The sequence below is a fragment of the Neopelma chrysocephalum genome, unplaced genomic scaffold (genome assembly GCF_003984885.1).
Source record: "Neopelma chrysocephalum unplaced genomic scaffold, ASM398488v2 Primary Assembly neopelma1_42b, whole genome shotgun sequence".
NCBI lineage: Eukaryota > Metazoa > Chordata > Aves > Passeriformes > Pipridae > Neopelma > Neopelma chrysocephalum.
In genome coordinates, this window is record NW_020897701.1 from 8,393,808 (window position 1) to 8,421,425 (window position 27,618).

Below are 27,618 nucleotides of genomic sequence, written 5' to 3' on the forward strand. Positions count from 1 at the left end.
CCGGGGCTGCGGCAGCGGCGGGATGAGCCCTGCGGAGCGAGGGAGCCCCGCGGAGTGAGGGAGCCCCGCCCGACGCCCCGCTCCGCTCGCGGGCCCTCCGCCCCGCCCGCCTCCGCTCTGGCTTCGGGCCCCTTCTCTCTGCGCTGCGGCGGGCGGAGGCGGCGGAAGGAGAAGCCCATGGAGGGGAACCGGGACGAGGCCGAGAAGTGCATCGGGATCGCGCGGGAGGCGCTGGAGGCCGGGAACCGCGACCGCGCCCTCCGCTTCCTCGGCAAGGCGCAGAAACTCTACCCGACCGAGACGGCCCGAGGTGAAGCCCGGCACCCTCCCCGCAACCCGGCGCTGTCGGGACGAGCCCGGAGCGACCGCGGGGCCCGCAGGAGGGCGGGCGGCGAGGGGGGGCCCCGCAGGCCGAGGCGAGCGCGACCTGCCCCCCAAGGCCAGGCCGTCTGGGCTCTGGCGGGGAAAGGAGGCCAAAGGATGTGCCCGGGAGCAGCGCTCAGGGCAGGTGGATTCCCACCGCCAGTGCCTGCCTCCGGCGTCAGGCGGTGCGGAGGAGTGGGCTTGGTTCCCCCCGCGCCAGAGGGTATCCCCCAAGGCCGGCCCAGCGCCTCGCCTGCATTCTCCCTCCTCCCTTCAGCCGTCAGTATAAACGTAGCCATACAGACTAGGCTTAGCCTCGATTAACAGCAGGACATTTCAGGCCCCAGGCCGAGACAGGCTGGGTTGGCCTTTCTTCTGTCAATGTGAATTACCCCTCGATAACTGCTTGCAGTAAGAGCTGCAGCTCCGGAGTGGACCATGTCTTCATTCTCTAATTGTGGTTTGGGTTTTCTCGGTTCCCTTTTGGTTGTATATAGCTACGTAGGAATTGCACATGAGTTTACCTTTCCTAGAGAAAATGGGATAGGTGGCTCCCCCTAGGACTTCATTGGCTCATCTGACAATTAATTCTGTATTAAAAACTGAAAAAAGAATTAGCATCTTTCTAGAAAAAGGTGTTTAGCAATATTTTTTTAAAAGGAAAGATAATGAGGTTTCGGAGTGTGTTGGAACTGTCACCCGTCTTGGAGTCTTTCTGTTACACTGTGCCAGAAGTCGGCTGGAAACACCGTTGGACGTAGCAGTGACTTGTTGCGTTCCTCAGGTTCTCACTTATGTGGTCTATGCTGTGGAATTAGTAGGAACAACTTCAGTTCTCTGTACCGACTTAAAGGCCTCAGCATTTGCCATTTCTGGAACACAACTTTGGGGCAAAATCCTGACTGGAAGTGTTCTTTGCTGCATTTTATTCTGTAGTGAAGCCTTTTAAGTCAGGTGAGCAGATTCAGTGAACATTTTTGGGCCTCTTTTTTCTCCTGACTACTTTTTATATGCAAACAATAAGTGAAGGTCTCACCGGTGCTTTTTTTTTTTAAACAACGTTTAATTTTTCAAGTGTTTGTTTTTTCTTCTACAAGACAGCATAGATGTTGCCATACTCCTCTAAATGTCTGTGGCTTGAAAAGATGACATGCGTGAACATACTTTCAGCTTTTTGGAAGCTGTGTGGATCAGGAGGCAGGAAGGCAGAGGGTTTCAATTCAGCTTTCACCAAGGAGAAAGCTTGTCTGCTTCACATAGCTCATTACCCTCTTATATCTCCCAGATACTAGTTACAGTAGCTTTCAGGGAAAAAAATCTCTATCTGGTTTGTTTTGAGCGTTTGGGGTTTTTTTAAGTAGGACTGCCACTATATAATAATAATAATGGCCAGTCTTCGTGAACGAAGATTTGGGGAAAGGTCTTTTTACCTTTCCAGCCTGCGCAATGGATTTTTTAGGTGAGACACAGCCTGCGCTGAACTGAGCCCACCCTTTAATCCTAAGGTTCATCTGCCGGGGCCAAGCAAGCTTGGACAATGGCAGTGAGGTCCTCAGGACGTAGGTTTTGTTTTAGAGTGACCTTCTCATAGATGGATGGCCTTACAGGGCTAACGGGCTCCATCTGCCCGGGGGACTGGCTGGGATTCGAACCTGGGTCGCAGAGGTGAGAGTCCTGCATGCTAACCACTAGGCCACCACCATTAAAAAGTATTCAGTGCAAGAAATAGATGGCTAATTAGGCTATTGTCTGTAGGACACTTGTTTTATTCACTGTGGAAATTAGCAAAGTGAGCCACAAATGAGGTACAGACCTGGTGGAAAGAAGATAGTTTTGTGGTTATGATAGTGGACTATAATCTGGGAAATTGTGTCCTGAAACTAAATGCTTCACAGAATTTGTCTGTGATGTTAAATAAGTCACTCCATTTCCTTTAGTGACTGGCTAGCTTTTTGTGCTTTGTTTTTCAGGTATTTGGCTTGAAACAAGGGCCTGATTTGTGGAACTGGTGGGCAGTTAAAGCTCCGTCTGAAGATACTGAGAATTGTAGATGCCCTAATACCATTGAAAATATTCAGTGGTACCCTAGGCCTGATTTGAACTAGATACTTAGAAACTCAGGAACTCTGTAAACTTGTAATATCTCTGTACTTCAGTTTTCTAGCCATGGAGTTGTTAATTCTTTTACACTCATCTCATTTCCTCCCAAACAGTACCAAGTAATTGAATTTATTTTGGTTTTAAAGTTTTTGAGGCACTTAAATAACCCTGCTAAAAGTGTAGTAAGCTGCAAGGACACAGAATGTCCTTTTTTTCAGGACAGGAACTGGAAGGTGTGCAATACATTAGAACTGGCATTTTACAGTGACTAAGAACAAATGAAATTACTCTCATTGACATCCAGATAAATTAAGTGGGGGGGGCACTTGAAGAAAAAAAACCTGTAATTCATAATTCAGGTAATTAAAAATATGCCATAGCCCATACAAGAGAGAAAGAACAGTTACGGTTTTTGTGAGCCCATTTAGTTTGAACACAAACTCTTATTTTACAGTCAAAGTGTGTTGGGTTTATACAGTCATAGGACAATATGGTGCAGCCCCAGTTGTCTCTGTGCTCACTTACTTTCTCTTTGGGGTATGAATTAGAAGGTAGTTTGTACCAATTTCTCACTGAAGTCACAGATATATTGTATCTTCAGTATCATTCTGAGAACAATTGCCCACCATTTCACAAATGATGTTCTGTCGGTCATAAAACCAATGAGAATAGTAGTGCTGAATCTTTTACTAGTGGGAGCTTCCTCCTCCCAATGTCGTAGTGGATTATAAAAGGACAGAGAATAGGTTTTAACTATTGTCTCTAAAACAATACTATGTGTGATTTGCTTTTGGCAACATTTGCATTTAAAGGGCATTCAGCACTAGTTCAGTCATCAGTGAAGTTTGGTTTTGCTAAACAAAGCCTCCGCCTGAAATACGCTGACTGCAGCAATGCTATTTTAAGGCTTTACTAGTGTGAAATGTAAGGTCAGTGCTTATTTACTGATACGTAGCTAATGACTTCATAGTAGCAGTTTTCATGTTGACGTCACTCTTTGTTAGAAAACTGTTTTAGAGTTCAGCTGTTCAAAAAATTGTTTGATTTTGATTTTTGGTAATGATTAATCTTGCAACTGAGCGGAAACTAATTGCTTGTCTGGAAAAGATTTATAAGAGTGGATTTACAGATAACAGAGGATAAGATATCCTTTCCAAACATAGGTGCCATTCTGTTTGGAGTTGAAGACAAAACGACATTAAGGGAAACTTTATTTTTCTGTGCTTCTTAATATTTTCTTGCCCTATTTCTGATGCTGCCCTTAAAAACAAATTTTTCAGGAGCATGTCACCTTAGTTTTTAGGCTGTTGCAATAGGACAAATTCTGAATTAAACAGTTTTTCCATTAGTGAAAGAGAGGGGAGGTCATGTTCAATGCATAATGGAACCAAATGCAGTTCAAGGATCTTTCATTCAACAGCAGGTAATAGTACACAGAAGAGAGACTTCAGACACATTTAGAGATAAGATTCGTTGTCTTACCTGCTAACAAAATAAGTCTTTGGTTCTTTGTATGTCCTATTTTAAAATACCTAGATGCATAGTGAAAGCTTTCTTTAATACGTTGTTAGTTCTACAGTTCTAACAGCTGGTTTTATCACTGGCAGTTCATGGAAAAGTCAAAGTTGTTTCTGAATATCTGAACCGTATCTTTTCTGTGAAGAAAACAATGGCCCCGTGCCCTTTGTACGGTTTTCTTTTTCAACATAAAACAATAGCGTGTTTGTTTATGCTGTCCTGCTATTTTAAGAAGTTCACACTTATGTATTTGAATTTTATTTTTTTAACCACCCTGCATTGTCTTCTCAGCAATGCAGCTCCATTGTGAGGTCTTAGAAGGTGAAATAGCAATGTTGAAAGTATACTGCAGCCAAACCAATTCATTAAGAGACTTAGAGCTACACTCGCCGTGAAGAGACACTGGATGTTAAAAATGCAAACCATCACCTATGCCTGCATTTCTGCCATTATTGTTCGCGCTGATTCTGCACAAGCATTGGTGCAGGGATGGGAAATTTCTAGAGCAGTGCCAATATAAAAGCAGGAATTGCAAAACTTTGAGCATTAGTTTGAGAGGGGAAGTCAGGGTTACACATTCAGTAGGATTCCGCATGATACCATTACTAAATGTCATACTCACTGGATAGAAAACTTTTTTTTTTTTCCTGTTAGCACTTGTTTGGAGTGCATTAGGACTGAAAATGCTTCATTCTGAGGGCCTTGTCTGTTCAAAACTCTGTTCTTCATTAGTCCTTAACCTGCAGACCTGGTCACCTCGTTAGAGTTGTTATTGCTTCATTTACCTCAGAACTTCAAACGCCACAATGGATGATATTGGAACCAAGTATTGCAAATACAGAATATCTACTCCAGTTATAATCCACAATGCAACTATAGCTCTCCTGTTTTCAAGAACCTGATTTCATTTGTAGCGAAAACATTGCCTCAGTTACAACTATACATCTAAATTGTAGTTGTTTCTTCATTTCTGCAGTAAAAAGCCCAATCTGATCAATCGATGAGTCTTGCTGAGGCAGGCACGAGTCCAGGACCAGCACCGAAGTCAGCTGACTTATTTGTTCAGGCTGAGTGTAGCTATTCAGGGCTTCAGTCTGCTGTGACGACTGGGTAATAAGTGAATTTAAAAGTAAATATGGGGGAGTATTTAAGAAGCACATCTTAGGAAAGTGATGATTCTCCTTTTAAACAAAGCACCACTTTCTCTTCTTTCCTGTGCTTCAGTGAGATAACAAGCTATGGTATGTAGGATCCCAGTTTTCTGCTGCTCTAAGAGAGACATGCTAGGCAGAAGAGAATTTTTTTTTTAAATTTAGGAGAAAATTCTTCAGGAACCTTCTCAGTAGTTTCTAGAAGAAAGTGTTTTTAACAGTAAAGCTGTAATATGCTTTCACAGTGAAATGGACATTTTTCCTTTGCAGTTTTTATTAGAGTATTTTTCTACGCAGATAGTAACTCTCATTTTTTATGAAACAAATGTGGCCTATGTAGTTTGCCATCTTGCTCTGAAGGGATCTCTTTCAGGAAAGTTGGACTATTTAATAATCTTCAATCTATATTATGGTTTGTGTGCAGTCCCTTGTGTTAGAATGGTATTGTTTCTGATTCATAGGTAAGACAGGTTACCCCCAAAATACAGGCTTATATCCTGGAAGAAAAAGCAGACAGTGTATTTTTATTAAAACTGCTGAATTTGACATCTCTTGGAACGTGGAAGGAAAGAGGATTTCGAGATCTAGCAAAAGCTTGCTCGTTTTCAAGATTCATGGCTTGAGTTGGGTGTGGTTGGCTGGTCCTGAGTTATTTGTGGCATTTTAACAGTGGTTTGAATTTCAGCTAGTATTGCCTGGAAGGAGTGGAGCATCAGTTTGTGGCCAATAATGGCTCACGTAACAAGTAGGTACGTACTATAGCAACTGAAATGTGCTGGAGATGAACTTGGTCTCTGTGTGGAATAATTTGCGGTTTCTTTAGTATTAGGTTAGTTCCTCTTCGATTTACGGTGGCTTAGTCAGGTATTCTGATGTTTTCACCCCAAGGCACAGGTTCAGTGCCTCTAAAAAACATCTAGAAATGAAGGACCTGGACAAATTCTCTCCAGTATTACAGTACCTTGGCAGAGATGGAGGGGAGTCTGGTCACTAATTGTGAAACACTTTTCCATAGTTTTGCCATGAAAAGGTATTGCTAGACTGGCTTCAGAAACATTTGTGGTGCAAAGTGATGATCAACAAGAAAGGAGGATGTAGCAGCTGGTCTTTTATAATGTGATGCTCTCATGTAAGATACTTGAGAGCTCTGACTTCATCACTAATACCTGTAATGATACCATGATATACTGTTGTTTTTATAGTTTTGTTGGAAGCTATTATGAAGAATGGAAGTACTGCTGGGGGAGGCGCTTACTGCCGAAAACCAGCCAGTAGCAGTGATCAAAGTAAGCCCAATAGCACGAAGGAGAGCAATGCATCTGCTACAGGTGAAAGTGGAAAAGGCTACACCAAAGACCAAATGGAAGGAGTTTTAAGGTATGGCCTTGCTTAAATATGTCACTGCTTTTCATTCTGTGTATTATGTACTTAGCGTCTAAAGAAGCCACAGAAAAAATAAGATTAGTTAAAAGAGTTACTTCTACTGAAGGGTAGCTGAAAGGAATAGGAGAGTTTTGCTGTTTTTAAACACTATATGAGATGCTGTCACTGTCTGTAAGAAAGATGATACTCCTTTCTTTAAACCGTCAGTGCTACTTTATGTAATGATTATACTTAAAATAGTTATGAGGTAGATCTCGTGGTAAATGGAAGAAGCGATGAAAATTCTGTAGTACAACTTGCAGAACAGTGTTTCTAATAAATATTTTTATACTGAAGATACATGCTCACTCCTGAAGTTTATTTTCAAGCTAATCTTCTTGTACAGGGTGGTCTTAGATGAGCGTAAAAATGATTTTGTTCTGAAAGTAAAGGTGTCTGAGAAGCACTGAAGCACAGAGTCTGAGTTGCATCATAAACTCTGTACTTGAGTGCAGTTTGATAGTGTTAAGATGGGGTGGCATCACAAAAGGAGGATGTGCAATAAGAAACAGAAGTCAATGAAAATGTCCTTTTGAGGCAAGGAACTGTTAAGTCATCACTATACACTTGCTGGCTGTAGGAGCAAGAAAAATATTGTTTGATATGTGCCCTGATTTCTGGTAAAGGAGTATGGATATAGCCATTCTAAAATTGCACACCTCAAAACCCACCTGTATTTTCAGATAAGCCTAGCCCAAATATTTTTGAGGGAGCTTGAAGGGAAATCAAGAGGTTCCCATCTCCTAGTTTGTGTAGATTGGATGAACTGTCGTGCAAAACAGAAACTTGTAAGGGATTTTTTTTGTGTGCATGTGTGAAATACATGCTGCTGTTGATATTATCTTGGGATTTTTTCCTGAAGTTCAATAATCTCTTCAGCTGTGCTAACAGTGAGGAGAAAGTAGCTTTTATTTGTTGATACAGAAGCTTTGCATTCAGACAGGTTGACAGCAGCACCTCTGACATGGTTATCCTCTTGGTGTTGTTATTTACTATAGCTTTTCATTTGCCATCATTCTCTGCTTAATTAACGTTATTGTCCTTCATAATGCATCTGAAGTGAAACACGAATAAGGATGTACGTCTTTAGCCACCTTGTACCACCTGTTAAAATGAGTGTAGAATGAGTGTGTGTACACACGTGTGGGAGACAAAATACCCAGAAAGAAGTCCTCTGTAAAATGAGGCTTAGATCAAATTAAGACGTGTAACATACTTCTAGAAAGCTGCTACAAGGAAGGCTCTGTTACTGCCAGTATTCACTCACCTGTGACGTGCCATTCTGAGCTGCAGTCTGCTTTGACATCAGGCTCTCTGCAAGATCTGCCTTTTTGTTTGTTTTACCAGAAGGTATGTTGCCTACTTTGTCTTGACTGAAATGATGAAGTAGAGCCAGTTTTTCTTTCTGGTATGCTTTTCTGTAATTGAGTATTGCTTCCTTGAAGGGATTCCCTAGATGCCAGATAAACTTAATCCAGTTTGTTAAGATCAGAACCAGAGTTAGGGATATTCACAGAAGCTGCACATTGAGGATAATCTTGATGCAACATTGCCTCAAGAATATTGAATATTGAATATTAAATATGGGTTTTTAAAACCTACCAATATCTTTCCAAAATAAGAAATTGTAATAGCTTACAAAACAACCCATGTTTGTTTGTATTTTACATAACACTTAAAATCATGCAGTTATATAGCAGTTTATAAACCTCTGGAGAGAGACTGAATTTTGGTTTAGATGTGCAACGATCAACAGAGCAAGTCTCCAGTTCACATTGCAAGTTTTGAAAAGTTTGTAATGTTTTCAGCTGGGGACATCAACAAACCACTTAAAATATTTGTGGTTAAGAATTAAAAAGCATATGTGCCTTGGTAATGAGAAGAGTTAAGTATGGCTAAATGGGCTAAAACTTAATGGAAAAATATAACACATTCAGTGGTGATAGCTGAGAGAAAGTTCATGTTTAAACCACAGTGAGAATGAGCTTCCTAGCTGGAAACATGACAGGATGAATATGTTATTGCTTCAGTCAGGCCCCAGACTTTTCCAGTTAAATGAAATTTGCCCCTCAGGGGAGGGTATTCTTCAGAGAGTAGAGCTTGTCACCACCATATGTTTCTGCCATACCACAGTGGAATGGTTTTCAGACTTTTGAATTGGTTAAAGAAATACTGTGTGAAAAGAGGTGGCTTTAAATAGTCTTTCTTGTCTGATTTCTGTCTTTTCTTCCTGTAAGGAAAGAAATTTTTAGATAGCAGGGTAGCAAAATCTTCAAACTTTAATAAATTCTGACTCTCACCATGAATTTGACTCTTGACAAAGTTGGTTTGCATTTGTATGATTTGAAAGATGGTGATTATCCTCAAGTATATCTTCCCTCTAGGAGTTTTTGGTTCTTATAAGTAATTGAATGTAGGTGGAGAGAAAGCGTTCCTGCTTTAACTACACACGCCATTTCCAACACTTTTGTTGTAAACTTCAGTGAGCAGTTGGACAGGGGGACTGGCTGAGCTCTCTGGCTTGGATCTCTGGTTAGAGTTCCTGGTGTTGTCCAGCTATCTTGAATTTGCTTGTGACAATAGATTTAAGAAGCACAGTGAAGACATGCTGGGAGCAATATAGCTCATTTAACTGCATTAATTTTCATCAGGGTTACTCTACTAATGTGAGTAGGTATAAGTACAGACAAGCACCTCTGTGCTGGTTTTATTTTTTTCCACATACACAGGGGACACTGCTCACTAGCAAGCTACCATATCAGTTCTGTAGAGTGTTACATGAGCTTGCAAGTTGCTCAACAGGGAGAAGCATAAGATGTAATATATTTCCACTGATTGCATAAGTGCTGGGAAATGCTTTGTTCCTTGTGGGAACTGTGCTCACTGTTTGTGTGGTGGTTTGAAGCTTGAGATGTACCAAAGCACTGTGTTGCTTTTAAATTGAAATGCTTTGAAAATACCATCTGTAGTGCATGCATCTTTTTCTTAATGATGCTTATTTTGTCACTGAGAACTGGATGAAGTTGCCTTAACACCTTTAGGTGATCTGCATGTCGGAGATATTGACAAGAGACTGACAGAAATATCTTAGGACTCACAGCAGACTTAACATCTTGTTAGAGCAAGTGCCCTAGAAGTCTCTTGGCAATTGAAAGCTACCCGAGCAATGTCACCTTAAGACAAATGTGTGAGAATCGTGTGCACAACAAAAAAAAGGGAGAATTTGCATTTGGATTTTGTGATCTTTGCTTTACAGCAATTCCTTCACTCTTTCATGTAGCATTTTTGCTGAGATAAAGAAATGAAACATTTTTGTAAAAAAAAGAAAATTTAAACTTTTCTTTTTCTTCTAGTTCACTTAACTGAAGAAGTACTGATCGGGATTATTTATTGAAGTTCTTAATTACTCTAAAAAAAATTCTGTTCATAATATCTGCCCACTTGTACCAAGTGTGCAGACCCATTTTGTGGACTAGCATGAAATTAAAAAAAAAGGATCATTTGCCTGCTGTGTATTAATCTTTTCCATTTCTTTTTATGCTGCAAAGTGTGTATTATCTGTTGTCTGCTACATGATTTTAAAAAAGAGTTTCTGACATGTTCTATGATATACACAGGCTCTCTTTAAATGATCTTAAAATTCATATGGTGTTTGATCTCTTTGGTCTCTTTTTAGTGAATAAGCCATAGCATATATTCCATATTATTTTTTTCACATCTGAAAGATAACTGCCATGATAAGTAGTATGCTAGAGTTGGGTTTCTGTCTTATGAAAACTGTGGTGGAATACTGCTTTTTCTGCCCTTGCCAGTGCCTGCTTCTTGGAAGAAAACACAAGAATGAAATTTTGTATTTGTATCTTTGAGATAGAACCAAAACAAATCAAAAGAGGCATGAGTTCTATAGAAAACTTGCAAGGCAAGATTAAGCGTCATCCAGTAGTGGTTAAGAATAGTCAGCAGTTTAATTTTGAATTCACGTAGTAAACCAAAAAAATTGCCTCTACACATTTCATGAATCAGACTAGAAGGAGTGTAAGTTGTGTGACTGGCTTTCCAGGCATTCTACTGAGGCTTCTGCAAATTCAGCAAAAAGAGATATATCGGTTCTTTTCTAACATGAGGTCAAGAAGATAATTCACTGAAAGTGGATTAATAAGAGCAATCAACATCTGCTGAAATGAAAAAAAAAACAACAAACAAAACCCATCAGAGCAAAGAAATCAGGGCATGCCTTTAATTAGGCTGTAGAACTACTACGAACTGTTGAAATAACTGGTTGAATGGTTGTGAAATTAAGGTGAAAATCATATTCATAGAGTCTGTCATGGGAAAGTGGCACAGAAGATATGATGAACTTTGTCAGAAAGCTTCTGCCTTTAATCTACGCTTTTTATAACTAAAAGCTTAAATCAAATCTGGAGGAAAGTATGCTGATGTAAACACAGCCTTGAGTATTTCATATAATTCACACAGTAGAAACAAACTGATCAGGTACATGCCAGAGCAAGGTACTAAGACAAGCACCCAGATATGGTATTGAATCTATCAGTACAACAGAGATCTGAAATTTCTGGTGCATTTGTTCCAGAAACTAGGGATATGCTGGTACCAGCTCGAGTTCCTCAACAATGCTGCGACCTTCTCTTCCCAATCTAGAGCATTTTTTGCAGACCACGCTTATGTCACCCAAACTGTGACTGGCACATTCCCAATTCAGCTGCAAGATACCATTTGCATCAGGCCCTCTGGTATCACTGGAAATTCGACCTGTATAGAAATTGGTCTGCATTTTACTGTGTTTTTCTGCTCAACTCTAGGATTGGAAGTCAGTGTAGCTTCCTCTTGCTCAGTTCTTTGTCATACCATTCACATTACTGCTCACTGCACTGCTCAGTTCAGTTTATCATTGGGAGAAATAATTGTGACTGCCCTCACAACTGTTGGAGATTGTGGTCAAAGTATTTGTCTTTAGGGCTGTTGTCCCTGTGTATGTAGACAGAGGCTTTGGAATGCCCTTTGGAATACCTAGTGATACTCAAAACTTCGTGATTGTGGATTACTGTGGGTATTTGATACAGAAATGCAAATGTCTCCAGTAGGTTTTGTTAATCTGATAAAAGCTGTCAATGCTGACCTAATCTGAATTGTAGATTTGAAAAGTGAACCAAGAAGCACAGCTGTAGGATCATGTCATTCTGTAGTCACAGGAGAACCAGTGGTAGTAGCCCCAGAATTTCTGCAGGTGAGAACAGACTTTTCAGGACCTGAGGGGCTTCCTCTACTGCCAGCTGTCAGAGCATGGCGAGGAGACCAGTGTCAAGCAGAATTGGTAGTTACTCCAGTTTCAATGTGGCTGACCAGTTCTGCTGCAGGTGCTAGGATAGTGGAGCTTTGCAAGTCATGGCAAGTTACCTCTGTCACCAGACTGGGGAGGTATGTAGGCCATTGCTTGCTCTCATGCTGTTTGAGAAATCTATTCTCTAAAAGTCAGATATTATTTCAGGAACATCCAGCAATGTGCCCTCTTAAAACAGTCAGCAAATCTGTTAACCAGAAGGACAGTGCCAAGGTGTTGGCAGGGGACTAACAATTCAACAAGGACAGAAATTAGCAAAACAACAGAAATAATTTTATAGTCATTTAGATACAGAAGTGATCCAACCAGGAATGAAAAGCACAAGATAAGCATTTCACAAGAAACAAAACCCCAAACAAAGTATGAGTAAAAACACCAGACTTCCAATAAGCCATAAATAAATAACAACAACCACAACAAAAACCAATCAATGCAAAATGAGCAGGCAATGAACAAGTGATGTGTCTACAGGAATTTTAAAAAGAAACATCCGTGTCGAATTTACATATGCAAGAAAATTAGCAGTAGGAACTACAGTGCCTTAAGGGGCAGCAAGACAAACAAACAACAATTTGAAATGCAGCATTCAGGAAGTTAGTTGTTCATGCTGAGAGTGTTGCAGGATAGGGGTTTCAGGTGCAGTTAAAAGCCAGAAGTAACATCGTGATTTGACTTTTCCAAAATCTCTGGTTTTACTCTTTATTTTAGCCTGCCTCTGCTGGCTCATGTTGTGTGTCCTGCAATAATAGAGAAGTGGGAAAGGGATGGATCCTACCATCCATCTGCCCTCCTGTGACAAATCTCCACAGGACAGTTCAGTGGTGCAGGCGAGGGATTCTGGCTGACTGAGCATTGTCAGTCGTCAGCCTACTAGAGACGGGGTGAGGAATATGTCCAAAAAGATCTGCATCTGCTGAAGGACAAGGATCAAATTGACCATGCCGTTCAACAGCTTCCAGCAGATGGAAAGAAATTTTTTATTGGGATAGTGGAGTATGGGGGAAGAAGACTTGGTGAATCTGTGCAAAGCCTGTGAACGCCATCTCTTTAAGGATGGCGAGGGATGGGGCATGCCAGGCCCTAGTGGGGCTCCAGTGTTTAGGAAGCCTCGTGACTGCACAGCACATGTGTGACCTGAGGATCTGGTGAGTTGTCCTGGTGATCCCCTACAGTTTGTTCTCTGATAAACTGCCTTACCAGGTTGAGTTTGGGATGCACTGAAGTTTTGCCTCTCAGGAGAGCATCACAAACACTGATAACTTTGTTTAATTGGGAAACACCTTTTAATCATCTTTGCTTGTCCCATCATCCCCTATACAAGCAGCAGCAGTACAAGTTTTGGTCTAAAGCTCTCATGGACTTTGCTGAGGGGGGGAAAACTGAGGTCTTATCCTGTAATGATTGCCCTGAATGATGTTCTGTCAGGGACCTCCTGGCCGAAGTCACTGACTGCCTTCCAGTACAAAACTGCATTAACTAGGTGCTAGCTACTTGTAGTCCAGATGCTTTTGCCTTGAAGGGGCCAAGCAGTGGTATAAAACTGTTGGCTAATACAGCAAGGGTTTCATAGCATAAGGTCATTGCTGAGATTTCCAGGCTTAGATACGGGTTTTTGGCCCTTGTGCATTTGTACAGTCATTTAATGTTTTTTATCTTTAAAGCTTGACCTGCCTAATGCAAAGTCATGCTAAATTCTGAAAAATTACCATATGGATATGCATGTTCCACATCTGTGTGTGCAGAATTTTTCGTTTAACAAAGCGATCACTAGGAAAGACTTGCAAAGAGAAAATAGAAATGTGATATACCTTGGCTGGACACTTGTTTCTTGATAATAAAAATACCTCATTTGTGGACCAGGTTCAGGATAGCTGTTGTATGGAGGAGATTGCATTAATCCTTTGGATATGACCCACAAAGCAGGTTTCTCCCTGCACTTTCTCATCAGGGAGCAGCTCTGGTTTGATGCACTGGCTTTAAGCAGATCATGATGTCTGAAGCTGGTGGGTCAGACAATCCTCTGATTGATACCATTCCTGCTTCTCCCTTGAGGATTGCCCACTGTGGAACTTTCATTGGTTGTAAATGGGAGGGAACTCTCAAGTGAGTTTTGGGGGGTTAGAACAGGTTAGCATCTGTTGTTCTGGGTTTTTTTTTTTCTGTATTTCTCCTCTTGGCTTCCTAGAGTTGTGAAATAATGCATATCAAGTCTGCAAATAAGTAAACTTTCGTGGGTTTATTTTTTCATGTCTGTTCCTTTCATGAGAAATTCCTATATGCTGTTGCGGGACAAAGTTGTTGAGGATGCCCTGGTGACATTTTGTAATTTTATATCAACCGAAGTTCTGAAGAGTCTGGTCCACAAACAAGTAATTCAGAAACTGAGTTACTGAAGAGAACTTAGATTTGATGCCGAGATAGCAATTTCATTAAATAAAAGCTTAATCTGATACTGTTACATGTTTAAATAAAGCTACCTGTTCTTGACAGTGGTCATAAGTCATCCAGGTATGGAGGCTAAGGATTAAGGGATTTGTACACTACCACATTTTTTTCTTCTTGTACAAATTACGAAACAAAAGTTACCAGTACTCAGAGTATAATTTAATGTATTTTCTTTCCATTCTTTCTCGATGGATTCACTGTGTTCTTTTTAGTTAGTTTTATCAGCTTCCTAACTGGAGCTTATTAAATGTTACTTCAATATAATGAGCTATATTTATTTCACAGGATGTTTGTGTTGGCAGATGCCTGCATACGTTCAATTCAGTGTTCTTGTGAGCATTACACCGAGACTTCCATAAAAGCTTGTATTATTTGAACACAGGAAACAGGATCCCTCATATGAAACTTGATTTGATCAATTTGTGAACTAGGAAGGACCACACATGACGGCGTGGTTGTACTTCTGATGCTCTCATTCCCTTAATTACAGGCTGTCCATACTGCTTTCATGAGAATGCCAAAGGCTTGCTTGCCACCTATTTTTCCACTTGGCTGCCCTGTGTGTAGTCTTGGCAACATTAAACCCATATTTTTGTAGAAATTTGTGTGTTTAAAAGAATACAAGTACAGTTACAGCCATGTGAAGACACATGAAGCTTTTAAAATATTTATGGATGTAATTTCTATTTCTTGCTCAGACCAGCCCCCTATTTTTTTGGTATGCACCCAATGTCAGCACGCCTCATTCCTGCAGTGCAAGTTTATGATTCAGCTTTATTTTTCTAGGTTTCTGAATTCTTACCCAAGTAACTTGGTTTGATTTTTAAGGTATATTTACTGGTTTGGTCAGTTCTTCCTGCCCACATAGAATCAATGTTCTCCCTTCCCTTGTAAATGTTTTTTCTTTCTTCTGGGTATTGTAAAGTATACCAAATGATTACATCAGTTCCAGATTTTGCTTTTCCTGTCTGGGTGAGACAGCCTACAAGAATATTTCCAAGTTTTCTGAGTTTAAAAAAAAGGCTACACTTGAATGTATGGGATGAGCCGAATGTATAATTGTTTCTTTGAATTTACATAAACACTTACAGAAGGATTGTTAAAAATCTAGGTGCATTCCCAGCAGCAGAAGTATTTTCACATGTCTTATTTCCCTGAAAAGTGAATGCTTGAATGGTGTTATGACTTGACTTTTGTTTGGAGAAAGGGAGGTATTGTTTGGTTTGTTTTATGTGTGTACTGAAGTCCCTTTGCTGTTTACAGTCGAAACAGGCCTTCCTACCTGCTTGCTCTGCAAGGAAAATTTAGAATCTTTTTATGCATTGTTAACGCCAATATTAATATAATTGGGGATGAGGAGTGCTACAGGAATTGCAAACTGAAATCCTTTCTTACAACTGTGGTAATTCTACGGCAGAATAGGTAAAAGAAATGTATATAGTAAGTAATTTTGAGTGCAGTAGTTTATTTTGCTTAGTAGTGAGTCTATTATGAAAAATGGCATTCTTTGTTTCCAGAGTAGATATTTCAAAATATTTTATATTGAAAGCGAGAGCTGTAATGTAATGCACCAGTGCAATGTATTACCTCATTTGCTTCTGTGTTCTAACATACTACTTTTACATTTTTTGTTTGCAATGTTTTACTTCATTTTCTTTTGCAGTATAAAGAAATGTAAAAATTACTATGAAGTCCTTGGGGTGTCAAAGGATGCAGGTGAAGAAGACCTAAAGAAGGCTTATAGAAAACTTGCTTTGAAATTCCACCCAGACAAAAACCATGCACCTGGAGCAACAGAGGCTTTTAAAAGTAAAATACCATTTTTAATTAATTTTTTTTAATTATTAAACTTTGTCCAATTAAAAGAAATTTATCTGCACTGGTCACTTGTCTTCTTACAAAATTGTCCATGTGTTTAGTAGTTAATGTTAAACTGGCATTTTTATTCAAGAAAATATTTGACCTTTATTATATTAGAAGTATAGATAAGTGTGGACCTTTGCAGTAGGGTTCTGTTTCAGAGGACTGACTGTAATGTTCAGGTACAGGGAGAAAACACTTGATCTGTGAAACCCAGTTGCACTTTTTTACTGTTGTTGACTTAATGTAGTCAATTGAATTCTGCTACCTTGAATTTTTACTATACTGGAGCTTGAAAAAAAACAAAGCTATTCTTGATAGGAAAATGCAGGTTTTAGTGAGTCATGTGCCACACTGTTACCTTTTCCTTAAAATTTCTTGTATTTGTGTAGTTTTACTACGTTTTCCACACAAAAACTCATGAGTTCAAACATGGCCTTAATAATAGTTGCCTTGGACCATTTTTTAGGTAAAATTTAGTCTAACTTGATCTTATCTAAGGCTGCCAAGCTTAGCCCTGCATAAGGGAAATTGTTGAGGAAAAACTTTTTAAAGAAAACTACACCTTCATCTCAGATGAAGAAAAATGTGAATCTATAGGAAATGATCATGCATAAATAAACAGTCTGATTGTGGTACATCTTTTTTATTTTTTTCTTGTGTGAGGTTTACATGCAGACATTTGAAAAAATCATTCGGATAAAACACTTAAATTGGGGAGGGAAAAAAAGAAAAAAAAAAGTCCTGAGCAAGACTTCTGATACAGACTTGAAGAGGTAATTATAATAATATATTAACAATTCCAAATGAAAAAGTAGATACAGCTTAACAGGAAACTTGATTGCTAATGATTGATTTAATACAGGTATGTGATGTCTTTATCTTAAAAAAAGGTATTATTCTTATAAAATTGTCTCAGGCCTTAGGAATGAAAGTTCTTCCTTATTAATAGCATTTTAAATAATCTTTAAAATGTTAAAAATCAGTTTCTTAATATTTAATATTTTATTTAACACTAGCACTTTGTACAAGTCTGATTTCTTCAGCTTAATTTCACTTTCTGGTTCTTAACTAGATAAATAAATGAACAGAAAATTTCATAGGGGAATCTTGTTAACTAAATGTTATTTAATGAAAACTAGCATTTTCTTGCATTGAAATTATTGTGATTTTTTTGTATGGCTGAGTAAATTTATGGTTTAGTTTTCCTTTAAGGGTGTCTCATGAATTTCTGACATCCATCTGAGAAAAGGAATTAATAATAATAGTTTTTATTTCATAATAATGCTTTATTTTAAGGAAAGGTCACATTAGAAAACAGAATTGAGTTTCATGATAGGCAAGGTACTTATATCTTGAGCTACCTAGTACTGCTCCTCTGTTGTATTGAGCAGTCTCACTGAGGTTGAATTTTAGATTAAAAAGTTTGTGCAAATATAATGACTTTTATTCTCTTGGCATCTCTTTTACACACTTCATCAGAAACCTTTTTTTAAAACTTCTGAGTAGTTGTTTTTATGTCCTTTTATTAAAGAAAATCATATTAGAATCAAATCTGTTGTGAATTAGGGTCAGATAATGAAAAGCAATTAACAAATAGGCATACAGTGTGGTGACAGTATGGTGTCTTCACTTTATGTGCAGTCACCTGATTGGTCTTCCCAGATTCTTAATTCTTGAGAAAATATAAATTTTTACTACCAATTTTATCCTTGTACTGAGCAACAGAGCAATACCTGGTGTCAGTGTATATTGTGATCTCAGTGCAAATTACCAGGCTTCATTTCTTTGAGTTTTCTCCACTTAAAGGAATTACTAATGATTTTTTTCTAAGGGCATCTTAAAAGACACGTAGCTAAAACTCATTAACTTTTTCTTAGATTGGATAATGTTTAAAATATTAATTATAAGCTGTAGTCTTACTTGCCTGTGTTGAGGTTATAATGTTGCACCTTTTATGAACTTTTGATGACTGATGGCTTTTCAACACTGAAAAAACATAATCCCTGTGTCTTGGGTTGGTTGGCTGCAAAAGAAACCTTTTGTTGGAGAGGCCTGGAGGAGAAAGAAGAAAGGAAGGCAGAAAGGGTTTAATGAAGATGTGACTGAGTGAAGATGGTTCATCCAGTGGCAACAGAAATTTTTTCTTCAGTCTGCAAGAGCTGTATGTCTGTGCACAGCAAGAAAAAAGGTTGTAAAGTCAGCAGAATATGTGGGGTTTCTCGCTGATTTTTTTCCGTGCTCACCTAACTCAGTTTTTTTTCCTTTCTACTGTCAGAATTGAAGTTGTGCGTTTGTGATAACTTTGCATAAATGAGGACAAGCATCCAGGCCAGGCACTCCAAACATTGAGGTCATACTGACAGCCTTAGGAACACACATGTTCCTGTTGTGCTCACATGTTCTGTTCTTCATATTATGTCATACAAACCTCTGTTATTAATCTAATCCATAAAATAACTTCAGAAGCATTGAGAAAAATACGCTCTTGTAGACAATGAATTTGATGCATTCAAAGAACTGACCATTTATGAAATGAAACTAAAGAAAACCTACAGAGTCTATGATTTTTTTTTTTAAAGCTAGGCTGCTAGGGAAAACTGCACTTTGCAAGTACCCAGCTTCAGAGCTTTCATTGAAATGCCTGATGCTTTTTTTGTAATTGCAGTGAGAGAACATTTCCACAGGTGTAGGTGTTCCCCTAGAAAAAGAAACAAAGCTCTCCTGCCTTCTGCCTCCTTCAACAGGATAAAAGGCCTTTGAATAGCGTTGATGGGAAACCTTGTGGAAACTATTCTGAGAACAGTAGAGATGTTTCTGGACCTTCTTCTACTGTAGTTGTTTTGTAACATACAATAAAGGACATCGTTTGCTGCCTGTTTTTTGACTTTGAAATTGCATGCTGGAATAACTTTTGTCATTTATTTACGGGAGTTGTCTTTTATTCCTTGCTTCAGAAATCGGAAATGCATATGCTGTGCTGAGTAATCCAGAAAAACGAAAGCAGTATGACTTTACAGGGAGTGAAGAGCAAACATGCAATCACCCTAGCAACGGTAGATTCAACTTCCATAGAGGTTGTGAGGCTGATATTACTCCGGAGGATCTGTTCAACATGTTTTTTGGAGGGGCCTTTCCAACAGGTATTTGTATACATCAGTATAATTTTTGGTATGTACTGCGCAGAGTGGCATTAGAGTTTGTAACATTATAAAACAGTAGCATTATTCCATCCTACCTCCAACCCTACCTTTTCAATCTGCATCACAGTTTATTTTTCCCCAAGTGTTGCTAAATCCCAAAAATGTCAGTTCACTTCTTTAGGGTTACTATCTTAGAGCTTAAAATATTTATTTTAAACAACTTCAACTTTGTAAGAATCTTAATGTTATTTTATGTGCCATAGTGAAGTAATGTTAAATACTTTGGTCCTGACCTCTAAATAGTACTTTTTTTCCATTATTTAAATGCGGATATTTCTTTCCTCAGGTAGCGTACATTCATTTTCTAATGGTCGTGCTGGCTACAGTCATCCTAATCAGCACCGTCAGAGTGGACATGAGAGAGAGGAAGAGAGGGGTGATGTATGTTTAATCACTATTGGCTTTAAACTGTGGATTGTGAAATTTGCTGGTAGTCACTGTCAGTGATGTGATTGTACAGGAGCTCTGTACTGTAGAGGAGGGTTTGTACTTGCCAGTTAGGTATTTTAAAACTTCACCGGGTGGTAATCTTACTGATTGGCAAATAGACCAGCAAATTTGAGAAGCTTTTGTAAATCTGTTGTTGAATGTCACTGTCTTTCTGGTGACTGGTGTTATTAGCCTAAATATGCCACTAATTCTGACCACTAACCCTTGTCTGCATTTAAAAATGTGTTTGGGCTGAGGTAAGAATTGAACTCAATATTCACCTACATGAATTATCTATGTCCTGTATAATTACATATCAGATGTAATTATAGATGAGACCAAATCATGGCATACAATGTAACTGAATCCAGCTTTTATTTGGTAGTTGCTTGTGGGTACATGCTAACCCATGAACTCTCGCACTCTGTGAATATTGTGTACAGATTAGAAAGTTCAGATAATACCACAGTGATTGCAATTACAGTTTTTCTAGCAGCCTTTGAGGCTTAAAGCAGAAAGTCACACTTGGCATTAAATCTTGTCAAATTTATTCTGCTTACTTGATGCTTATTTATGAAATACCTGCACATGTTTTGTTCCTTAGGGAGGCTTCTCTATGGTCATCCAGCTGATGCCTATTATTGTGTTGATCTTTGTCTCCTTGTTGAGCCAGTTGATGGTATCTAACCCTCCTTACGCCTTATACCCAAGATCGTAAGTAGTGCTTAATTACATTACCTTAAAACAGAGGGGAAGGTGATGTAATCACCCTCTCCCACTTAGAAGCATTTTAATGAGCCTACCATTAGTTTGTCCTTGATTTCCCACTGTGAGGAAAAGGAGAGAATGTGTAGACAGAGCAGAAGAAAACTTAAAATTTAGGTACTAAGAACATGCTGAGAACACAATGGAGAACAGAGGTCATCAACACGTGGAGTTTGGGAGGTCCAATACAAGGCATGGGTCCATGCAACATGGCATGTTGCAAAGGTGGTTGCATCTCCAACACATTTAATCAAATACTGAAACCTGCTAAGGCTCATTGTTCTTTTGGGGGTGATCTATGTTTGCAGCAAGCGAAGTACTTGAAAGCAACTTTCTCAGCCTTACATAAGTGTTAAACTAGATGAGGGCTGGGAAAACTGTCTATTCTTTTACTTCACTTTAGGTGATGGCAAAGTAGTTTATCTTCATTTTCCTGTGAAGAATTCCACTAGTGAGACTTACCTGTTTTGTACAGTAGGATATATAAGCCTTTTTTCCTTGCAAGAAATAAATAACTTGAATCAGGCTTGCAGCTAGTCAGTAGACTTAACCCACTCACCACAATGGTTTTAAAGGTCCTTAGTTCCTTGCAGAGCTCTCAGCCCCACAACAGAAAGGTTTCTTTTCTCCTGATTTTCATAGTTGTTTATTTCTGGACTGTGGTGTTTTTCCCTTCTGCAGCTAAGCTGTTGTGACGCTTAGAAACACTTCTCTGCCAGAATGTTTGCATCCAATCTTTGGTTTTTAATCTCTAGAATGCCAGCAGGAGAATGGATTTATCAGGGCTGGCAGCGAACACTTTAGAATGGAGTTGCCTGTATATACTGGGTTGCTACAGAATAGTGACCTGATTTCCTTTCTGTTGAGTTTAAATGTCATTTTCTATTACCAAAGCTTACGTTTGCCTAAAGAGGTATGAAACAAGTGTCTTAGTAAAGTGGGGGTTTTTTTCAGTTCAAGTGCTAAAGCAGCAGAAGTTCAGGTGAATGCAGTAATTCTATTCCATAGCAGATTATGCGGCCATTCCTTTCATTACTTGTCTTGAAATGGCAAATTCAGTAATATGTTGGCATTATTATATAATAGCAATATCTCTTAAAAGTCTCTTTGTGGTGTAAAAAAAAAATCAAATTAATATTTAGTCTCTCTCTCCCCCCTGCCTCCTTTCTTGCAGAAGTACAGGGCAGGTCATAAAAATGCAGACAGAAAACTTGGGTGTCATTTACTATGTCAACAAGGACTTCAGAAATGAATACAAAGGAGTGTCATTACAGAAAGTGGAAAAGAGTGTGGAAGAGGATTATGTGTCCAACATTCGCAATAACTGTTGGAAGGAGAGACAACAAAGTAAGTTTGGTAATATGTGTAATTCCATGAAAGCATGGATTGCTATAAAAATATATTACCGTAGGCAAGAATGAAATGCTTGTACTACTAAAATGTCTCAACGCAAAAGCAGGTGTAAGGTTCTCTACTGTTTCTCACTTCAAAGGTGTCTCCAGTGTCACTTAATTTCTGAGTTTTACGCTGTGACCTAACAACCATCTGCAAATCATCAGCAATTTCAACCTGCTGCTTTATTATCTGTGACCATTTCTCAGAAAATTAAAGACTACGCTGAATTGATAATGACAAAGCTTTTGTCCTTAACTTACAGCAGTTTCTAAGAATTCTAATGTCTTCCACATTATTTCATCACATAGGTGTTTCCAGAGAGGGGAAAACAATAATCTGCCTTGGACCACATTACGTACAAACACTGCTCTTCCAGGCAACCAAGGACAGGCAGCATGTCCTGTAAAATATCATAAGCTCTAAAATCAGTGCTTCATCTTTTGCCAGTGCTGAATTATTTTTCTCCCTGGACTTGGTACCATGGCTATATCAGACCCTATAAACAAGGGTGTTTTCAGTTTACCATCTGTTTCTTCAATCTCATATTATACAATGAGCTATTTTCTTTCAGAAGCCTAGAATTCAGTTTTAAAGCATAAGAATACTGAATAGCATCAGCCATCTCCAAATCAGCATCAATTTTAACCTGTTATTCTATTATTTGTGACCATTTTGTGAGCCTTTCATGCTCTATGAGAACAGTGCTGCTAAAAAGACATCAGTGTTGAAACCAGATGGTTTTAACTTTTCAGGTGGTAAACTTCAGTAATGGCTTACTGGAAAAATAATTAATTCATGAACTGTCAGTAAACTGACCAGAGGCAAATAGAATGCTCTTTGCTGTGTAAAATCACATGAAATCACATGTTCCTGCACAGCTTTACTCTCTGCAGTCCAGTGCTGCCAGGCCTTTCAGCTGAGATGGCCACTCAGTTTTTCCCAGCTGTAAAAAACAGTTTACAAAAATGAGAGGTGCTTTTTAACAAAAATTAAAGACAAGATATAATCCAGTGCAATAAAAAGAAGATGTATTATTTATACATTTTTTCATCAGAGTATATAGATCTGGAAGGACAGTTTGCTTTTATTGACCTAGTCATTACACTTAAATTTAGTGGCATGTTACATTTGTGTCTTCTGTAATATATTTACTATATAAATATCTTTGAAAAGCCTGTATTGATAGGCAGTTCTGCGTGAGGAGGAAAGAAGGAGAAAGATTACATTTCTCATATTTCAGCAGTTATTCTTGACATGCTTACTTTTTAAAGCATGATCTGAGTCCTGGACAATGCAAGGAGGCTCACGCTTCTGTATGTACATGTTTACTGGGGAAAATGTGATTGCTACAGAGACAATCTGACCCCAGTAAAAAGAACAAAAATAGTCTGAAGGTGGTGACTGTCATGTTGTTTACTACTTGTAATTTATCAAGTTGTGAAAACAACTCGGTCAAATTGATTTTGAGTAAGAGGCCTCTAATGGATTTTCTCTATTGATAGAAAACAGCTGATTTTTGGGCTTATGGATTTAAAATACCTGTTGTGTGTTGGATCTCCTTGACATTAAAAATCTGTCCAGCGCTGATTGACATTTAAGAATGCCTTGCTAATCCATTTTTATTTGAAGTGATGAAAAAGATTTTACAGAATTAAAATGCTTGGCAATGTCAAGCTGCTGAACACCAGTATAATACAGAGAGTTCTTAATTATTAATACCTCTGAATCACTGAAGCAGTATCAGTTGAAGTAAAGGGCTTAACGTTCAGAATGGATTTTTTGGGGCATAGACAAGATGTTACCGCTGTCAATAATATATAAGATCACTGAGTGTGGCCTATATTTTTATTGTTTAATGAAGTCTGACAGTAGTTGTAGGGGACTTTTTGTTGCTTTGTTCCTGTTGGGGTTTTTTGGTTTGGGTTTTTCATTTAATCAGATGCTGCTGTATGAACTGTGAGGGAGCTCAAAGGCCGTTATGGCTTTATCTGCTCAAAAAGATGCAATGCTTATCAAGATCCAGCGAAGTGTAGCAGTGCTGTTTAGGTGATGTCTGAGAGAAGTTAGAATAGACAGAAAGAAAAAAGGGCAAGGATTAAACCTGAGGTGTTTTGTACAACTCTAAGCAGGAATATGTCATATGCCAAGTGTCCAGTTTTTAACCAAAAAAATCTGTTCTCTTTTTTTCCTTAAAGAAACAGACTTACTTTATGCAGCAAAAGTATATCGAGACGACCGTCTCCGAAAGAAGGCAGAGTCCATGTCCATGGAGAACTGCAAAGAACTAGAACGGCTGACCAGCCTCTATCGAGGAGGATGAGCTACAGTTGTACACTACATCTTTATGTATGCTGTTATCTCTCTTGTAAATTAAGAAGAGATTTAGTTTCACCATGAATGCTGCTGGAAAAGAAGGGTGGATGTAAACCTCTACTGTGTAGCTGTTTCCAGAAACCTTATGCTGAAATATTATTTAATGGCTTCTTTACCTACTGTGAAATATAGGTAACTTTAATTGTCTAGATTTTACTTCAAAGCTTCTGTGAATTCTTTCAGCAGAGAGAATAGCTCAGAAAGGATGCTGTACTTGTAGAGACTTAGTCATAGTGGTTCTCCTCTAACATATTTGCCATGTAAATATCTGTGGAAAGAACACTTTGTGTATATACGAGTTAAATGACTTTCTATTTAAAATCTCAGAAATTTAGTTCCATACTACATTTTGTCTCACTGATGGAATAAATAGTATGATTACATTACTCCTATTCAGATGTCAAGTGTGTGGAGTTGAAACAATAATTTTTAATATTTTATCTCTAACTCTATATAAAATCTTCTAGGTTTGCCAGCTTAGAGGAACTTGGTATTTTTAAATATAATGGCATATATTCCTAAATATCTGTTGGGGTATATTGATCTGGTGTAGAGTAGCAGTCTAGCTGTTGTAGTTTTTTAGCATTTCTAAGCAATGCTGAGAAAACTTCAGAATGACACTAATCTCTTTTCAAAGTAAATATTTGCAAATGCTGTACAGACCATTGTAAACATTGCTTTTAGTACTTGCAACAGTTTACAGCTGCTCTACCATTTGGTATTCCAGTAGTAGTAAATCCATACGTATGGTTAATATGCATCCATAGCTTCCTTAATTTTCACTGGAAAGGCAGAGAAAAACATGCAAAAGTAAAATCTTAAAACTATATTAAAAAAATACCTATTTTTTTTCCTGGAAGGCTTCCATTTTTTTACTGCATTTTTATTTCAAGCTAGGTCCCAACACTAATTCCTCAATGGGCACTGCAAGTGGAACAGGGAAATTTTGCTAAGGACAAGGTATGTGCCTTTCAACCCTTTTGCCAACTATTTAAATGCTTTGCTACTTTGCAGTGTGCCCCTATGGCCAGAGCTCTGTCACTGGTCCCAAGGCAGAAGAGGCCTACCAGGGAATGCATTTTTTGGGACCAGAATGTTGCTGGACTGACTTCCTAGAAATGAGCAAACCTACTGTTTGGCTCCTACACACAAGATCATGTAACTCAGTGGCATGTAAGTGGAAACTATATGTTGCCACACCTGCTGATGCAAAGAGGTGTTCTAAAGCAGCTGAGTACAATGTACTTAAAGTTTATCAAAGTGTGTTGAAAATGTTTTTAGGTTCAGTAGCTGATGTTTTTTACATTTTAACAGTGTTATGCAGGGGAATGTTTCTTGTATTTGAGAATGCCAGATAGCTCATAATATGGGCAGTGTTTTTTGTTTGAGAAAACTGCTATCTTTGAACAATGCTGTAAGTTTATGTGGAGCCAAATTTTCCTCCAAAACTGGAAGTTTAAATACTTTGACTTACTTCATTGCAACTCCTCCTGATCTAGAGCAGGATATGACTTTGCAGATATGCTAAATGTGATTGCTCTAAGTGACCCAGAAATCATTTTGCATATATCCCTTTTCTAAACTGTCCCAGCGGAAATGTCTTCTTTTGAATTGGTATAACATGAGACTAGCTGCAGGCTTTTAACTAAGCAGCTAAACCAGCATTTAAGGTGGACACCATAGCCTGAGGCACAAAGCAGAACTAAAAGTTGCAGAAACAACAACAAAAAAGGGTTGCTGTACTGGATGTCCTCTCTAAGACTATAGTAAAAGGATGCAGAAGTAATGCAAAGGCATCCAAATGTTTGAAATATGCAATAGAAATTTATGGAGAAAACATGATTCCCTGGATTTTGTAACTGTCCAGAATGTATTGTAATTATACTAATGAAAACAAACTATCAAAGTACATACTGGTACTCCTGTGTCTTCTTAATAGAAGAAAATTGTTCAGAAGGCTTTAACAAGTACTTGGGCCTTCCTGTTCACAAATGAGTCTGAGCTTGCAGGTGATATTTTAATTAATAGGAAAATGGATATATAACACACTTGTCAAATATCAGAACAGTGAAGTCAGAGTGAAGAGATGGTCTTAGCAAAGCTGCCTCTAATAATACTATGGGCTATGTCTGCCCTGCAGCCTCTTCTGCTGCAGGTGAGAAGTAGGTAAATGGACAGACACTGAGCTGTGTGAGGTTGGTTAGATTGCTATCGGTACCTCAGCAAACTGGAATAATGCAGTGGCTGTGTCCTATGGCAACACAGACATCCCAGTAGTTTAAAAGTGCTACATTTCATTTAACTATCTATTGCAGTTGGCATTTTCAAAGAAGGAAACGATATGTTTATACTGGTGGGAAAATGCTACTCAGTATTGAACAGATCGAATAGTTGCACACTTTGAAATATGCACTAATGTGCAAAAGGATGCTATGATAATATAAAGATTAAGCTGCTCTAAATATGACCTGCAAACATTCTTTTAATATTCCAAGTGGTGTTTTTCTCTTGATTGTTACTTTTTTCCTCAAGTCCGAAGGTTTTTTCCTTCGGAAAAGTCATTATCTTCCCTGATTTTGTTAAAGGAATCTGCTGAAAAGTTCAGAATTAATTTTCTCATGGTTGAAATTGAAGAGGGTGGAGTACTCGAATCTTTTCTGATGACCTTTCTTCAGAAAAAACAAAACTGTATTTGAACAGCCTGACTAAAAATCCCTCAACTTTTTTAGCTACCGACTCCTTACTCTTTATTAAAGATAACACGAGCATGGGTTCTTGACTTTTTCCTTTAAAAGGGCAAGCAGGAAAGTCCTGCAAAAAGCGAAAAATCTTGGCATGAATCTTTGACACAGTGCAATGAGAAAGGGAGATGATTTGCATCTGCTGAAATATAACATCAGTACGTGTTCTATTTATGGAGCATCGTGAGTCACAAGCGAGTTCAGTGTTCACATCGGATCAACATTTCCCTACAAGTTCCCTGTTTAGGTATAAGAAGTCTAAATTGGAATTTTTTACTTTTTTAAAAAGAGTCTTGATTCTTTAATAAGTTTCCAAGAAAAGGTAGAACATTACAGCACTAAAATGCAACAGATGCATTTAAATACGTAGCAGAGACAACTTTAAATGATAAAAATTTTCAATATAATTTTGTAATGAATGCTGTAAAAAGATTAAAATGGGAGGGCAGGAAATTTTTTTAAGGTTGTATGTTCCATAAGTTTCAGTCATTCCT

General features: G+C 38.5%; 1 protein-coding gene across 1 annotated transcript; it reads left to right on the forward strand.

Moving 5' to 3' along the window:
- Positions 1 to 26,292, forward strand: DNAJB14 (DnaJ heat shock protein family (Hsp40) member B14). Its single transcript, XM_027677147.1, has 8 exons — positions 1 to 310; positions 6,335 to 6,509; positions 16,022 to 16,167; positions 19,176 to 19,361; positions 19,708 to 19,802; positions 20,455 to 20,564; positions 21,790 to 21,962; positions 24,206 to 26,292. The coding sequence occupies exons 1-8, from the start codon at positions 178 to 180 to the stop codon at positions 24,328 to 24,330; spliced, it is 1,143 nt and encodes a 380-aa protein (XP_027532948.1). The 5' UTR covers positions 1 to 177; the 3' UTR covers positions 24,331 to 26,292.
- Positions 26,293 to 27,618: the final 1,326 nt, after the last annotated feature.